General features: G+C 42.1%; 1 protein-coding gene across 2 annotated transcripts in view; it reads right to left on the minus strand.

Annotated features, from left to right (window-relative positions):
* The window catches only part of LOC307128005 (NLR family CARD domain-containing protein 3-like), a 47941-nt gene extending 39482 nt beyond the window's left edge, over nt 1–8459 (minus strand). Inside the window, exons 1-4 of one of the 2 annotated variants that reach the window (XM_079819521.1) lie at nt 8382–8459; nt 6367–6463; nt 6143–6246; nt 5932–6039 (exon numbers count right to left, since the gene is read on the minus strand). In XM_079819521.1, the coding sequence (XP_079675647.1) occupies nt 5932–6039; nt 6143–6237 (203 nt within the window). In that variant the 5' untranslated portion in view covers nt 6238–6246; nt 6367–6463; nt 8382–8459. The remainder of the gene's footprint in view (nt 1–5931; nt 6040–6142; nt 6247–6366; nt 6464–8381) is intronic. The other variant, XM_079819522.1, reaches the window with a different exon arrangement.
* Between the last annotated feature and the right edge of the window lie 9494 nt (nt 8460–17953).

The raw sequence follows: 17953 nt of genomic DNA on the forward strand, positions 1-17953 counted from the left end.
CAGCACGCGCAGTCGGCTCTCGAGGGTGCCGGCTGCGAGCATTGTGAGGCGCTGCCTCTTCGCGTGCTGCGATCCCGCCGGGCGCTCTTCGAGGAGGGCGTCCCGGTTCGCGCTCCCCACGGCACGGGTCCCGCTGCTGCTGAGGCTCAGCGACGACTTATGTCGTGGGGTTCGCAAAAGGATCTGTCGGAGGGGATGGAGACGGGCCCCGCCCTATCTCATCCTTCACCCGGCAGATCCAGTGCCGCCTCTCTGGGTTCGGGAGCCCGCTCTGCGGATTCTCCCGCCCGGGGAGCGGCCGCGGTGTTACAGATATCTTCCTCCGAGGAGGTCGATGTCTGTAGCATCGACGCAGGGGGTGAGGACTAGCCACTTCATTCCCCTGCTGGTGAGGAGCTGATGGATGTGCTGAGCAGAGCGGTGGCCAGATTACATATTGACTGGCCACCTGAACAACATGAGCGAGCTGCCGTAAAAAGCAGACTCGACGAGCACTTTCTCCCCGCGCGCTCTGTTCATCCTCCACGTAGGAGTCTGCCGTTTTTCCCGGACCTCCACACCGAGGTGTCGAGGTCTTGGAAGCGGCCCGTGTCTGCACGCATTTTCACCCCGCACACTTCCGTGTACAGCAATATCGCGGGGTTGAAAAGACACGGTTATGGTCAGATGCCCCGGGTTGAGCAGACGCTCGCGAGCCATCTCTCACCCGAGTCTGCGTCTGCCATAAAGGCTCCGACTTTGCCCACAAAACCGTTAAAAGTGACATCATCTTTTGTGGGCAAAACGTACTCGGCAGCACGTCAGGCTGCTGCGTGTCTGCACACTATGTCAATCGTGCAGGCATACTAGGCTGATCTGCTGCGAGACCTGGGTGAGAGCCACGAGATCGGAGTTGATACCATCAATGAACTCCGATCTACAGCTGATCTCGCTCTCCGTGCCACCAAGGAGACGGCCCGATGCGTTGGCCGTTCTATGGCAGCCCTGGTGGCCACGGAGAGGCACTTGTGGCTCAATCTTACGGAGATTAAGGAACGTGATAAAAGCTTTTTGCTTGATGCGCCGCTGTCTCCGGGAGGCCTGTTCGGTGACGCTGTCACCACTGTTACCGACAGGTTCCTGGAGGCAAAGAAACAGGCGGCGGCGCTCAAGCAGTTCCTTCCCCGTAAGCCCCAGGTCTCGTCTGCTGCTGGGAGGGAGCAGCAGATGCCGAGTACGAGCTCCTCCCATAGGGCGCAGCAGAAAGTGAGTGTCGCAACTCGTACACCCCCTCAGAAAGGGTCGTCGGGTGCGCGGCGCTCACAGGCGCAGCCTTCTAAGCCCAGGGCTGATCTGAGGACAGTCATCGTGGCGAGAAAGGCTGCGTCTAAGAAGTCCTGACGCCTCTGGGCCCAGGACAGTGAGGGTGATCCCCTCCGCGGGCGCACGGTGCTCACCGCTGTATACGGTACCCGTGTGTCCGCGGTACCCTCATGGGGTCAATCCGCCAACCCCGCCCGAGTGCCAGGGCACGGAGAAACCCCGCGGGACATCCGAGGATGGCCCGCACCCTCTTCGGAGGGAAACTATGCTGTCGAGTCAGTCGTTCCCTGCCGGTTCGCCGCTTCAGGGCGCTGCACTCGCGGTGCAGAGTACATCAGAGGCCAGCCTTGAGAGGCTGGTACCCTTAGTAGATTTTGTGTCAGAGTGGGAGAATCTGCCTCACATATCTCGTTGAGTCCTGCGATGTGTAAGATTGGGGTACGCTATCCAGTTCAGATGCCGTCCCCCCAGCTTCAATGGGGTCCTCTCCACTGTGGTGGACCCCGAGCAGGCTCTGGTGATGACTCAGGAAGTACAGACTCTGCTGCAAAAGGGGGCTATAGAGAGGGTTCCCCCCCCCCAGACAGGGAGTCAGGCTTTTACAGCCGGTACTTCATAGTGCCAAAGAAGGATGGAGGGCTGCGCCCCATCTTGGATCTTCGCGTCCTGAACAGAGCCGTGGCAAAACTCAAGTTCAGGATGCTTACACTCAAACAGATCGTGTCTCAGATCAGGTCCGAGGACTGGTTTGTCACGATAGATCTCAAAGATGCATATTTTCATATATCCATCCTTCCGCAGCACAGGAAGTTCCTGAGGTTCGCTTTCAGGGGAGAAGCGTACCAATATCGGGTGCTTCCTTTCGGTCTAGCTCTTTCACCCCGCACGTTCACGAAGTGTGTGGACGCTGCTCTGGTCCCCTTACGCTTACAGGGGATCCGCATTCTCAATTACATCGACGACTGGCTGATACTGGCGCAGTCAGCGCGTCTCGCGGTTCAGCATCGAGATGTTGTTCTCGCCCATATTAGGAGGTTGGGGCTGAGGCTCAACTCCAAGAAGAGTGTTCTTTCTCCTGTGCAAAAGATCACTTATCTCGGTGTGAGTTGGGATTCGGTCTCTATGCAGGCTCGTCTGTCAGAGCCTTGCGTAGGGTCGATCCTCTCAGCCGTGAAAGGGGTGAAGCTAGACCAGCCGCTCACTGTAAAACAGTTTCAGAGACTGTTAGGTCTGATGGCAGCCGCGTCCAACGTGATTCCTTCGGGCCTGCTGTTCATGAGACCGTTACAGTGGTGTCTCAAGACCAGGGGCTTTTCCCCGAGGGGAAACCCCTTTCGCGTAATCAAGGCAACGCGGCGGTTCCTGACCCAGGGCCCGTCCCTGGGGGCACCGTGTCAGCGTGCGTCTCTGACCACGGATGCCTCCCTGACGGGCTGGGGGGCGACCATGAGTGGTCGTTCAGCCCAGGGTCTGTGGCAGGAACACCAGCGTTCGTGGCACATAAATTGCCTGGAAATGTTGGCGGTGTTTCAGGCCCTGAAACACTTCCTGCCACATCTCAGGGGCCATCATGTGCTTGTTCGCACAGACAGCACATCGGTGGTCTCCTACATCAACCATCAGGGGGGTTTGAGGTCCCGTCGCTTATACAAGTTGGCGCGCCTTATTCTCCTCTGGGCCCAGGGAAAGTTGCTGTCAGTCAGGGCAATGTACATTCCAGGGCGGTTGAATGTGGAAGCAGACGCCCTGTCGAGGCAGGGGCCGAGGCCCGGGGAGTGGAGGCTTCACACAGAGGTAGTGGAGCTCCTTTGGGAGAAGTTCGGCAGGGCTCAAGTGGACCTGTTCGCCACTCACGACAATTCGCATTGTCGTCTGTGGTTCTCCCTGTCGCCCCCAGCTCCTCTCGGACTGGACGCGATGGTACAGGAGTGGCCGAGGCTGCCCCTGTACACTTTTCCCCCGATTGCTCTGCTTCCGGGAGTTCTAGAGAGAGTGCGTCGGGACGGGGCCCGTCTTCTGCTAGTAGCCCCGTTCTGGCCGGGCCGGGTTTGGTTCTCGGACCTAGTGTCTCTCCTCGACGGCTCTCCCCTGGAGATTCATTTCAGGAGGGACCTTCTCTCTCAGGCAGGCGGAATCTTCGTACACCCCCGCCCGGAGTTGTGGAAACTGTGGGCTTGGCCTCTGAGGGGGCCCAGCTCATAAGTTCCGGTCTCTCAACCGAGGTTGTTGAGACCATTCTTCACTCCAGAGCTCCCTCTACGAGGAAACTTTACTTTCTAAAGTGGAGACTCTTCACCTTATGGTGTCGAGATCGCCTGCGGGATCCAGTTAACTGCCCTGCGAGCGTGGTGCTGGAGTTCCTGCAGGAGAGATTCTCTGCTGGGTTAGCTCCCTCCACACTGAAGGTGTACGTGGCGGCCATAGCAGCTTACCACACTCCTTTGAGTGGAGTTTCTTTAGGGCGACACCCGCTAGTAACCCGTTTCCTCCGTGGAACTTTGAGACTGAGACCTGTGACACGCACCAGGGAGCCGGCCTGGGACTTATCCATCGTCCTTCAAGGCCTGTCCGAGGCTCCCTTCGAGCCGCTCGAGGATGTTCCTGAGAAGTTTCTCACTTTAAAAACCTTATTTCTCCTTGCTATATCTTCCCTTAAAAGAATAGGGGACTTGCAAGCCCTCTCTGTTGCACCCTCGTGCTTGGAGTTTTCCCCGGGCATGGCTAAGGCCTTTCTCTCTCCGAGGCCCGGGTATATTCCTAAGGTCCTCACTAACCCAGTGAGACCTATTGTTCTCCAGGCCTTCTGTCCTCCTCCCTTCACGACATCAGACCAGGAAAAATTAAATCTGCTTTGTCCTGTTCGCGCACTAGACGCTTATATCCACAGAGCTGCCCTGTGGAGGAAAACTGATCAACTGTTTGTCTGTTACGGGCCTCCTTCGAGAGGAGGTCCAGTTTCAAAGCAGAGAATGAGCAAGTGGGTGTTTGAGGCTATCTCACTTGCTTATGTGGCGGCCGGACAGCCCTCGGTCCCACTCCACTAGGAGTATGGCTGCCTCTCAAGCTCTTTTAGCAGGGGCCTCCCTGCAGGAAGTTTGTGATGCGGCGGGGTGGTCCTCGCCGCATACGTTCATCAGATTCTATGAACTTGATGTCAATGCTACTACGGGGTCTCGGGTGCTCGCCTCTTAACTCGTGCCACAGGCGGGCATTCAGACTCGCACGGGGACGTGGTTATTCTCGTTCCCAAAGCGGTGACGCAGCGCGAGTTCCCTTGAAAGGGAACGTCTCGGTTACGACTGTAACCTTAGTTCCCTGAATAGGGAACGAGACGCTGCGTCACCCTGCCATGCTCCTCGCATGCCCGCAAGCACCTTGTTTCAGGCCTTCTTCAGAAACTAACGGCGTGTGTTTGCCGGTGTGCTTTATAGTTTCCGGGTCTATGACGTCACCCGCCTATGACGTTCCGTCTCTCTATTGGACTGATGACATACGTGCTTCACGACGCAATCACGCAGGGGCGTTCCCAAAGCGGTGACGCAGCGTCTCGTTCCCTATTCAGGGAACTAAGGTTACAGTCGTAACCGAGACGTTTTTTTTACGTGTTTCTGTTTTTTTTTTTGTGCAAAAAACATAGTTTTTTTTAACCCTGGTGCATTAGCGTGCCTCTTTCACCCTCACAAACGTGCAGGGCATGATAGAAAACAGACCACGGATCAATATATTGCGTTTTACGACACTTGGGTTTACTGTATGTGTGTTGCTTGAAGGCGGCTTTCTGCTGCTTTCTGCAGCTTGCAAAAGGATTCTTTTGAGGAGATGGTGAATTGCCATTCATTTGCCACCCTGGTTGTACTCATTATGAGCAAATACACTGCAGACTTACTCTCATTCGTATCCAAGGTAAATCATCAACACTATCATCCTTACATGTGTTTTATTGAACTAAATAGGCCCTACATCATAATTGGCTAAATAAAATGCATGTACAGATTACTTTTTACTTCCTGAACAATTGCTTTCACATTCACGTGAGGCGCGCCACAGTTCGAATGCAACCAAACTCAGACCATCTCCTCCCAGGTCTGCATGACAGCTGTTATATTTCAGCAGTTTTTCATGCGAACCATGCCCCGCTCCGAACTGAACTGCCAGTGTAAAAACCTAATGTTATTTTTAAAATGAGAGAATTCACTGCTTATTCTGAATTTTTACAGAATGCAGTTTCACTTTTTTCCGTCAGCAGAACAAAACGAATAGCCTAAAACAATTAACTTGCAATGTTAACTTGTGAAATAATACAAAAGAAACATCAAAAATAAGACGTGTTTGATAAAATTACAAGAAAGAAGTTTGACAGGGAACACATCTCTTCAGCATAATCGCCAGCGCCAGTCACAAATATTAAACAAACATAATAAAATATTTATGAGGACGACTGGCAACAGCTGGTTCTTAAAATCTAAGACTAGAATCTTTAGGCACTGAACGCAACTGGCTCTGATTCTGCGCATTCGGGTATGATCAGTCGTAAGTATCAAATTACATTCATAATCTGCATTACAGTCATTAAGTGTGTACCCGGCTTTAATCTGTTGTCAGTAATACTGGAGCTGGACAGATTCTCACCTGGGGTCAGAGGTGACTGCTTCATCACTGAAGTTAGGAGGATTACCCATGGATCCATCACTCTTCATAGACACACAGCTGGGTTCTGGAGATGAAGATCTCTGACTCCTGATAATGAGAGAAAACACACAGAAATAACTCTTCCTTTTGTTCTGCCTGCTGTTTCATGTTTCAGTCAGTCTGTTGTTTGTAATACTGGATAGAGTTTCACCTGGGGTCAGAGGTCACTGCTTCATCACTGAATTGAGGATGATAATGTTTGGGTCTTTGTGATGCTGCTCTCTGGCTGCTCCCTTTATTCTCCATAATGAGAAACTAATATGAGGCATGTATATGGAGAAACAGAAAACTAATGATAACATGACAATACATGCATTATTTATACTTTAATATGATGCTGAGAAGAGAATTGCACTTAATAATAATAATAATGACCTCTACGCTTCAATCACAGTCCTGAAAGTTCAGCTGATTTAGATCAACAATGTCTATGACGGGTCAGGCAAACATGAGTCCTGGTCCGTTAGTGAAACTGTAAGAGAGAAAGAGAAAAGAAAGCAGACGAGTTTAAGAAGAGTTCAGACTGCAGTAGCTTGTGCTCGTCCACATTTCCATCATGAAGCAACAAACGTATGCCGGTTCATCATGGCTGATACTTTAGTAATGGATGTTTCTCCACTGATTGTTCATCATTAGAGTATCAACATCTAAAGCATTTGTCACAGAAAACAGTGTAAAAAAACAGGAAAGCGTGGCATATGCACTGCTGGACACTGTCACTTGCATTAAAATATTTCAGAAATCTTTTTTTTTGCATTGTTGTGACACCATATACCATTTATGTTTACAAAGAAATTCATAAGAAATCTATAATATGTTATATAAAATAATACACATTTTAGTCGTGTCCCCAGGTTTTCATCAGTCCTATTACCCTCACACATTGCCCCCTCTAAAAAATGCCACAAGACTCATTTTCAACAGGAAGTTGCATCATCTGGATCTCATGCAGGCCATGAGAAGACCAAATGTAAGTCCTCTCATTTTTATTTCTGTATATTTGATGATATACCCCTTTTTGTTATTCCTTCCCCCTCTCTCCCTCCCTCCATCTCTCTTCTCTTCTCCTCTCTCTCTCTCTCTCCTTCTTTCTCTTTCCACCTCCTTTGCTGTGAAGTACTACTAGCACATTACATCCCTTCAACACAGAAATCTCACTCACACACGGCCATGAACACACCCTATCTCCCTCCATCTCTCTTCTCTTCTCATCTCTCTCTCTCTCTCTCTCTCTCTCTCTCTCTCTCTCTCTCTCTCTCTCTCTCTCTCTCTCTCTCTCTCTCTCTCTCTCTCTCCTTCTTTCTCTTTCCACCTCCTTTGCTGTGAAGTACTAAGTACTAGCACATTACATCCCTTCAACACAGAAATCTCACTCACACACATGGCCATACACACTCATACACACATCTGGACACTCATTCCTGTTACCCATTGTTTATTTCTGTTACTATTTTTCTTTTTCTAAAAAAAAATCCACAGTTTTTATAAGTTTTGTTTGGTCCATAATTTTTACAATTGTTTAATAAATAAATTATAAACAAAATTGAATGGCTTTGTGTCTTTATTAAAATACACCCTTTAGTTTTTTTGTGTTTTTTTGTGTCACAAATATTAATTATTTGACCATATAACCAACCATTTCTTTAAAATAAACACCTTCTTAAAGGAATTGATTGTTTTAAATGGCACACGAGTTTTAGTAACCGGACTGAGAAAACATGCATCCATCTTCTGCATATAAACCTTGTAAACATTTTTAAAAAAAAGTTACCTGAGATTGACCAATGCACATTTTGAATAGTTAAATATGTGTATTTGGAAGAATTACAACAAGCAAATGTCACCCATTCGGTGGAATGGCCCAAATTAGAGAAAAAGAACGGCATCAACTTCAGCTCTAATAGACCAGAAGAAACGAGGACGACCTTTTCAACAATAACTAGATTTGGCCTTGACATTCCTGCCCAAATCAGATTTCAGGAATCATTATTTCATATGCCTGCATTTAAAAAGATAAATAAAGCTTTACGAAAAATAGCCATGGTTTTATTATAGTAAACGTGTAAGTTAGTAGGCTAGGCTAACCATGTTTTTTTTGGCTATTGATTACCATTTATATAACCACAGTTTTACCACAAATAGCCTACCATAAACTATGGTTAGAGTAGCAAAACGATGGTTAAATTGTGGTTACCATGGTTTAACTACAATAACCATGTTTTTTTTTTTTTTTTTTTTTTTTTTTTAGTAAAACTATGGTTCATTTTCGTAAGAACCGGATGTGTGTGTTTAGTAGCTATTCTGTTTTACAAACGAAACCGAGTCAACCAGTAATTCAAAGCTACACGGATCTAACGACACACATGCGAATATGACATGATATAGCCTACCATAAGAACTGACCGTGAAGAGACATCTGTGCCTGTGGAAGTCCCTGAAAAGGCGCCTTCCACTTTCGCTTTCGATCTGAATTTCTTTTTCTTTTTTTTTTGATAACAGCGAGAGGCACCCAAGATAACTGCATTATCGCCTCCAGACAGGTGGCGCGCACACACACACACACACACACACACACACACACACACACACACACACACACACACACACACACACACACACACACACAAACAGGGGGGTTGTGAAATGTGGGGACATTCCATAGGCGTAATGGTTTTTAAACCGTATTTTCTATCCCCCTACACTGCCCCTACCCCTAAACCCACAGGAAGCTACTTTCTGTGAAAAAAAAAAAAAAACTCATTCTGTATGATTTATAAGCCTTTTGAAAAGTGTATATTTCACCTCTCCTTGTAATAGGCTACCTATGTCATACCCATGTCATACACATTTGTGTCCGGATATTTCACAAAAACATGCCCACACACACACACACATACACACGTCCATTTATGCTTAAAATGTATTACTGTGACTGACTGCGAATGTAAATGGTTTATATAATTCTGTCATAATTTTCTGCCCAGCAAACACATGTGGGCTCACTGTGGGTAAGTGTGGGTTTTTCTGTGGGACAGTGTGGGCCAGGGCAAACTTTGGGGCCCCATGTGGGCTTTACTGTGGGCAAGCCCACAGAAAACCCACACAGGCCCCCGGTGGGTTAGCCCATGCGGGGCCCATAGCGATTCTGCCCGTTTGGGCCCCAATGAGGGTTTAGTGGGCAAAAAAAGAAAATGTATATGATTAGTAATACGCTAGATGGCGTCATCACGTGATCAATTCTAACCAATGAGACTGCTGGAACTGGCCGCTAATGAGCGCTCACTGGTCTGGTTTTGGAATCGATTCCAATTCCGACTCCTGGTTCCGGAATTGATTGGAGTCGATTCTTAGAATCGATTCCTCACGGTTATTTTCGATTCTTGTTTTTTTAACAATATTGATGGGGGAACCATAGTCCCGGAGTGACCGCGGGATATAAGGATGTAGAAAGCATCCTTCTCTGAAACTTTATTTGTAAAGATACATTTCAATAACTCTGATTGATTTTAAAGTCCTCGTGAAATCAAAATTGATCATATTTACTTTTTTAGCGCAAACTGCTAGTTTTGTGGTGAACAATCCATCCGTGCAAGTCAATCCGCATCAAAAAATTATTTGGCTTCGTAATCTTTAATCAAAATCTGAAAATGCTCCTCCCCTCTACATTGGTAGGCCTTTTTTGATGGCTTGGGCTTCGACACCGACATGCCATCATTAAACACGCCCATCCAACTGCCCGCAAGCTAATAAACAGAGATGGCGAGGAGGTGCGTTTTTTGAATGAAACGCCTACGTTTCTATATCCAATCAGGTCACAGGGAGGAAAAAACAAACCACGCCCTCTGTTCTGCTCATTTAGTATTTCGTTTCTCTCGGAAATACGTCAAATCACTGAAATAAAGTCGGTTGCAACTTCCGGTTCACTGGGACTTTAAATAGTAATTATGGATGTGTGGGGCCCACACCCACACGTGCCCCGCATTTCATGCCGGTATCTGGGCCCACAGTGGGCCCCAAAGGAGCATTTACGGTTTTTACACTGTAAATGTTCTTTTTTTTACATTTGTAAATAAAACAAAGATTGAGTACAGTTTACAGGAAAATACTTATTTTCTTACTTATACTAATTTCATTGTTACTTGCCTCTTCTTGTTATTATTTGTAAAATGTATAGCAATTTCTGTTAAATTGTTTCAAAGTAAAAAAAAAAAAAAAAAAATCAGTAGTTCTGTTATTTTGGATAGTTGCTAACTTGTTCACATAAAGAAAAGGATTTCATTAAAGAGAATATTTCCAGTCTAACCACTAGATGTCAGTAGCAGCTTGTTGTCATTTTCCATGTGCCACCTCAGTTGGAATAAAGATCCGTGAATTAAAATACTTATTACAAATATTACTCTCTCTTCTTTCTCAGCTTCTTTTTGTGTTTTGTGTCTCCTCTCCTTCTCTCTAGCCCTTGATTTGTGGAGTCTGCAAAAATAAAGTAGTTATTTTTATTTGTTTGCGTACAAAAAGCATTCTTGTCGCTTCATAAAATGAAGGTTGAACCACTGAAGTCACATGAACTTTACACATGAAAATTATTGTTTTTGAAATACAACCCCTCCTTGTGAAAGATCTGTAATTTTACACATATGTGACATTGGGCGTTTATGATAAATGTTTTATGTTACATATGTCACATTGGGCATTTATTTCTCAGTTTTAAAAAAAACATTTAATATTTTTGCTAAATTGCAGTTTTTTTTCTGTTTCTTTTCTTTTCCACAACATTTATCAAAATTATGCATATTATTAAAAAATTATTAACAAAACATATCAAGCCATAGACGGATCTTCCAACACTTATCCCCTGCTTGCTGATTTTAAGAATCATTGTTGTCAGTGAAATGTAGACATGCTAGTAGAGTCTGAAAACAGTTGCGTAACATTTTGTCAGCCACCATGGTATGTCATTTTGTCATTTTGCCAAGTATGCATGATTTCCTGACATTTGGTGCAGATCATGCGCAGATCAATACCAATCAATATTTCAATTATATTAAACAATGAAGTTAACATTTTTCTGAGTCCCAGATTTTATATAAAACATAGAGAAAATATATAAAACTAAAAAAATTATTGAATCTGCTAAATTAATAGAGCAGCTCATTAATATTTTTCTTAATATGACAAATACATAACATCAAAATTCCACCAACTGTTTTAAGGTTAACAGCCCGATGTGACATATGTCACCACAATATTTTCTTAACTTGTTTTATATCAATTTGTTTAAGAAATTTATTAAAATCAGTTTAAGTGTAATCTATGATAAGTTATTAAAATGTTAGAACTGTTGCATGGTTTGAAACATACCTTCAGTAACAAAAACAAGCGCATTAAAAATTGCTCACACTGCAACATGTGCTAACCAGACAGGCCACCATTTTGGAAATGTTGCCATGGCAACAAAAAATGCACAAATTGTCACATGACTGAACCTGGGTGTTCCTAATGCTGCCTTCACGTGCTATCGGAATTATCGTAAATACGAGTTTCCGAGGTAAAAATTGCACATGAACGCCCCCATATTCTGAAACTTGAATGCAATGAGCTCGTAATCATGACTTCCGAAGTCGGAATTATCAAATTTCCGATAGCACGTGAAGGCAGCATTATATGTCACTTAGGGCCTACCTGGGTTGAAATTTAGGGATATTGCTTTAAAAAGACCTTTCCAGATAATCACCAGTGTTTGTGACACCCGTGTCACTGTGGGTTTCTTATGGGTTAAAAAGTCATGCTAAACATGGCCAAAAAAAAAGAAAAAAAAGAAAGTTGGACATATGACGGAGTATTTCTGTTTCTGTGCCAAATACACTCCTTCAGGATTCGAACAAGTTTCTGAAAGTTTTTTTCAAGTATGGCCCAGTATAAAGTCATAAAGGGCGGAATTCCTTGTATGGGCACTTCTCCCGGATGAGCCTTTCAGATTATGATACTTTTGCATTTGCACAATTAAATAATATTACAGTTTTTCTCAATTGTTTACATATGCACAAATACTGGTACTTGAGACACAATGACCACAACATAGCCTAACTCATGCACCAACCCCCTGAACCAATTCTGCTAAACTACAAGCACAATTCCTGCTTTACACTCAAATTGCAGTTCTAAAACACACTTTTTTTCAAAACACTACACACAATTCTCTGCATTTGGCACAATTTCCATGCAGAAAATCTCTAGTTTTCACAAGGAACACACTGCCATTCAAATATGCACACTGACTCTTCACATGGGCAAACACCGGTCACACAGTTTTACAAGTAGAAAACAGAGCTTTAGCATCAAAGGGCAACAGGTGAGAAACCGGAGAGGATGCAGCATAGTTAAATCTTTTTTTTTTTTTTTTTTACTGTAACTGTACAGTAAATTCTTCTGTTGTTTTGTATGTTTGACCACTGTATGTGCAACTTTGTGATGGTTGGGGTGTACACTGTGTACATTGTTTTTGTGGGAAAAATAAAATATATTTGTTACCGTGTATTTGTGTGTTCTGAGTATGAAAACAATATTCTCAAATATCTTACAACACACTTATGTATGTACTGTCTGTTGTAATTGTAACACTGAACCAAAAAAGACCTAAGTCATTATGATGAAAGGAGAAGAAGTGTTTTCCATTCATCATAGTGTTTTACATTGAGCACATCAGTGTTCAACTGGTTCTTATAAATGTCTATTCATATGATGGTTTGTGTGTGTCATTTGAAAACAAATTTCCATTTTGAAAAGAAATAACATTGTTTTGAATGTAAAGTTGCATTTTGCAGGAGAATTGAGGGGTTTTGCCCATTGTGTGTGTGTTTTTGGATTTGTGTGTAGAGTTCTGAGAATATGAAGCATGCTTTCAGATAATGTGTGTAAACAATTGAGAAAAACTGTAATATTGAGCACATCAGTGTTCAACAGGTTCTTATAAATGTCGATTCTTATGATGGTTTGTGTGAGTCATTTGAAAACAAAATACCATTTTGAGAAGAAATAACATTGAATGTAAACGTTTTGAATGTAAAGTTTCATTTTGCAGGAGAATTGAGGGATTTTGCCCATTGTGCGTGTGTTTTTTGATTTGTGTGTAGAGTTCTGAGAGTATGAGGCATGCTTTCAGAAAATGTGTGTAAACAATCGAGAAAAACTGTAATAGCATATCTTGTTCTGAGTTACCTATAATATGTAGTTGTTTCATTAGAAATATTGCACAAAATGCATTCAATGACGACATCTTTCAAATGACATTAATTCTTTTTTCACTTCGATGCAACAACAGCTAAAACTATGTGTACCTACAGGCCAATTTGCACATGCTTAAATACTATGGTAGTAAATGGTTGCTCTATCTGCTTGGTTACAAACATTCTTCAAAATATCTTCTTTTGTGTTCAGCAGAACAAAGAAACTCATACAGGTTTGGAACAACTTGAGGGTGAGTAAATGATGACAGAATTTTCATTTTTGGGTGAACTATCCCTTTAAGTTCAAAACAATAACATAATACAAAACTTAAGACAGAAATTTCTACATTTTGTACAACTTGCTACATTTCTAAAGTAATATTGTAATTAAATAAATTCTGAATCTAAAAAATCAAATACTATCAATGCAATTAGATGAAACTGAGCACCTACACAAGTGTTAGTCTTTCAATTCCATTACCATCCATTCAAAAGGGAAAACTTAGGAATGATTTTGTACTGTAATGTAAACATGGACTATGCAACATAAACTGCAGTGAATTGAAAGCAGTAAAGAGCGTTATTCTTGTTTTGTAAAAACATTTTTACAAAAGAAAACACTGTATAATGCTACATGATGTTAGTGTTTTTTAGGTCTGTGTTTTATGATCGATAAAGTATGTTTGTTGGTTGAAAACCTCTGCTAGTGTTCTGGAAGAATGAGTTAATTTGAGACATGCACATGAATGAAGTGTTTTGATAGAATTAGTGCATTTTGAATGTGAAATGAACTGCTGTGCCAAGATTCAAGTTGGTTGGGAGAACTGTGTGAAGAGTTTATAAAAAGTTACCTAAGTATTGAAGTCCTAGCGATTGTAAAAACAAAACAAAACTGTAATTCCAGCTTTTTCTCATTTAAGAAAAACTCTCAACTGGTCCTTTCTCTTTTCCCTGTCTCTTTGTCATACTTTAGGCTTGTTCCCTGTCCTCCCTTTTGGGGAAAAGCTCAAATAATGTGATCTCCATATAGCTCTTTTGTTCTTGCAGTGCAGTAAGCCATCAGCTCATCACTGCCAAGTGCCAAGATGGGTGAAAGAAAAAGGCTCAAGGCAATACTGAATGTCATGAAATGGTCAAACAATGTATCGCCCAGAATGCCCTTTAGTACAGTCTTGCCAGGGTACACAGAAATCTGCTGCAGTTCAATTGACTTCCTTCTTTCTATGTCTTCAACACTCTTTGGTTTTCTTGCGAAAAGGTTGGAATGACCTTTCTGAGTGACAGCAGCTTTTGTGTCACCAGTAATTTGTCCAGCAGACATTCACACTCTTCTTATTCACTCTGTGATCATTTTTATTCTTTAGTAACCCACACGCAGGCTTATTGCATGTATTCTACTGGAAATTGGTTAATTATGCTCAGTGGGAGCCTCAAAAATGAGAACATTGAAAAGGCCATGGTATGTAGGCCTATCATTTGTATTTATCATACCCATAATATCCTGAGTGCTGCTCTATCTTGTTGTACCATTGCCCTTGTGAATGTGTCACAGACAACACATTACAATTTTCTTGATTATTTTCCCTCCAAATCAGTTCCATATCTGTATCCATACGGCTTAACAAAATCCAAAGATTAAGTGTCAGTGTCATAGGAAGACTCTGATGGGTGTCCGATACAGTGCCCTGCTGCTCGTCTATATTAAATGATACCTCTAGTGTTGATATTCTTCCTGTTATCTCCCTCAGGTAGTGCTACATTAAAATAAACACACTTCATCCTTGTAGCAAAGCGGTGCTGGAAGAGATCAGGCAGTGCTGTTGAACGGACATTGTTTGATCCAAACAAAAACTGTTTCTTATAGGACAGACTGACAGGTGGATGTAGACCTTAAAGAAATAGTTCCAAATTCGGTATAAAGTTCGGTAACTTTATAATAACTACACGCTATGAAGCATTAATTAAGCATTAGTAAATAGTTAATAGTCATTTATAAAGCATTAATAGACATCAATAGACAGTTTATAAATACAGCTATAAATGCTTTGTTCTTGATTTATAAGCATATCTATAATGTGTTTAATAATTGTATTTTCATACTTTTTAAATTATCAATTTATTATTTCTAAATTAAGAATTACATTATTTACAAACCAGTTATTTAGGAGTTGTCAGGGGTTTATAAGATAATTTAGAAAGTGTAAGTAAAGGATTAATAAACAATGTACATCTTATTATTTAGACATATAGTAACAGTTACTCAGTGTGTTAATACATGCTTTATTAACATGTATTCCTACTGTAATTCATTATTAAATCAGGTAGTTATAAAACATTTAGTAGTTGTCAGTTTACTCTTTCTGTGAGCTCATCTAAAGTGAGGACTATTTATGCCTCGTAAAGCTTTTACAAAGGAGATTTAAAGGCTCAGTTTTCTTCTGCACTGCTGTTCTCTAATGTTTGAAAGTTAGTACTGTTTTGACACTGCAACATATTTTATTATATTATTATTGTTTTATCTAAATTGTATTTGTTGTATTTTGGCACTCCTGTAATCCAGTGTGATCCACTGGTACATTTTTATTCAGCAATGTTTACACTTTACATAAATGTATTTTTATATCAGATTGCAGAGGCTTAGTTTAATTTGACTGCAGTTCTACAGGAATATTATTTTCTATGACATAGAAGAGGTTTAATTTTATTTGATATTAAGCTACTGGTTGTACAGTCTCCATTTTTGCATTTTGAAATACATATTTATATATTCCTCCTGTGTTGTATCTGTTTCCTTTTTCTGTTCAGAAGAGAACTGAGCATTTAAATCTCCTTTGTAAAAGCTTTACAAGGCATAAATAGTCCCCACTTTAGATGAGCTCACAGAACTGACAAATACCAAATGTTTTATAACTACCTGAATTAATCATGAATTAGAGTAAAAATACATGTTAATAAAGCATGTATTAACACACCAAGTAAATATACTATATGTCTAAATAATAAGATGTATAAATGTACATTTAAATAGTTTATTAATCCTTTACTTACACATTCTAAATGATATTATGAACCACTGACAACTCCTAAATAACTGGTTTGTACATAATGAAATACTTAATTTAGAAATTATAAAGCATGAAAATACAATTATTAAACATATTATAGATATACTTATCAAGAATAAAGCATTTATAGCTGCATTTATAAACTCCCTATTAATGTCTATTAATGCTTTATAAATGATGAATTAACTATTTACTAATGCTTAAAAGGGGGGTGAAATGCTATTTCATGCATACTGAGCTTTTTACACTGTTGACTTATGGAAAAAGTTTCAAAAATTAAGTTGGACGTTTGATGGAGTATTTCTGTGCCAAAAATACTCCTTCTGGTTTCTCACAAGTTGACGGAACGTTTTTTTCGAGTATGGGCCTATGTGATGTCAAATGGGGCAGAATTTCCTTATACGGGTCCTAAGGGCACTTCTCCCGGATGGGCGCGCGCGCACCCGTAGACTGCCCATCAAAGCGTTTTGCTCGGCTGCGCTGCAGTCACAGGACTTCACGACAGCAACAATGTCACCAAAGAAGTGTGTTTTTGGTTGTCAGGGCAAGACAACACTGTTCAGCTTTCCAAAAAACTCAGCGTTAATGGGACAGTGGATGGAGTTTGTTTTTTCCGGAGCAGCAACGGAGTTGTACAAGTGTTTTGTTTGTGTCCTGCATTTCGGCGACGATGGTTTTATAAGCAAGGCCCAGTTCGACGCCGGATTTGTAGCTCGTCTAATGCTGAAAGATGGAGCGGTCCCAGTGATTAAGGTTCACGTTCATGTGTTGGAAGCAGGCGGTGAGTAAAACTGCTTCAAATGTCTTTGTGTTGTTAGCTATCAACTCGTTCATTCAAATGCGCTACTATTCCATTTTTTTTTCTATGTAAACACGCACTAGTCTGACGTGCAAAACCGTTACGCTTGCTACTGCTAACATTAAATCACATATAATAGTCCAGCCTCTCCATCTCCATGGTTTATTTAGGATAACGTTTTTTCCACGTTTAAGGATGTCACAGCTTTCAGACGCTCTCAACGCAATAGCTGCGCACACTCGTGACTCTTTAGCTCCGCCCACACGATAAGCCTCCAGCTGCTCATTTTTTTTTCGGAAAGACACTGTACAGCGTATCTTTCTTTTATAAATATTATAAAACTAAAGACTTTTCGGAGATATGAAGGATGCAATACTACTCTATAGGTAGTCAAGATTGACATGAGATTGACTGAAACTGAGTGTTTCACCCCCCCCCCCCTTTAACTAATGCTTCATAGCGTGTAGTTATTATAAAGTGTTACCCAAAATGCTTTTATTTACTGTTGTTCCAAACCTGACAGTATTATTACCAGTCCAAATTTCTATGGTTGTGGAGATTCTAAACACTCAAATGTCATGCCCCTTTTTACAAGATGTAATGTAAGTCTCAGAATGTATCTGTAAAGTTTCAGCTCAAAATACCACACCCATTTAAATTCCCATGTTACTTTCGTGCATGTGTCTTTAAATGCAAATTAGCTGCTGCTCCACCCCCTATCAAGAAGAGGGCGGAGCCTGTACAGTTTGTGCCTCAAATACTAACAAAACATCTATGTGGTTTTGATGATCATCTCTATCGCGCTCACACTCACGTGACATTGCAGTTCCTCATCATAATGAAAGTTTATTATCTGCATGCGTTTTATAGCCATA

This window comes from Gobio gobio, assembly GCF_949357685.1.
Source record: "Gobio gobio genome assembly, chromosome: 6".
NCBI lineage: Eukaryota > Metazoa > Chordata > Actinopteri > Cypriniformes > Gobionidae > Gobio > Gobio gobio.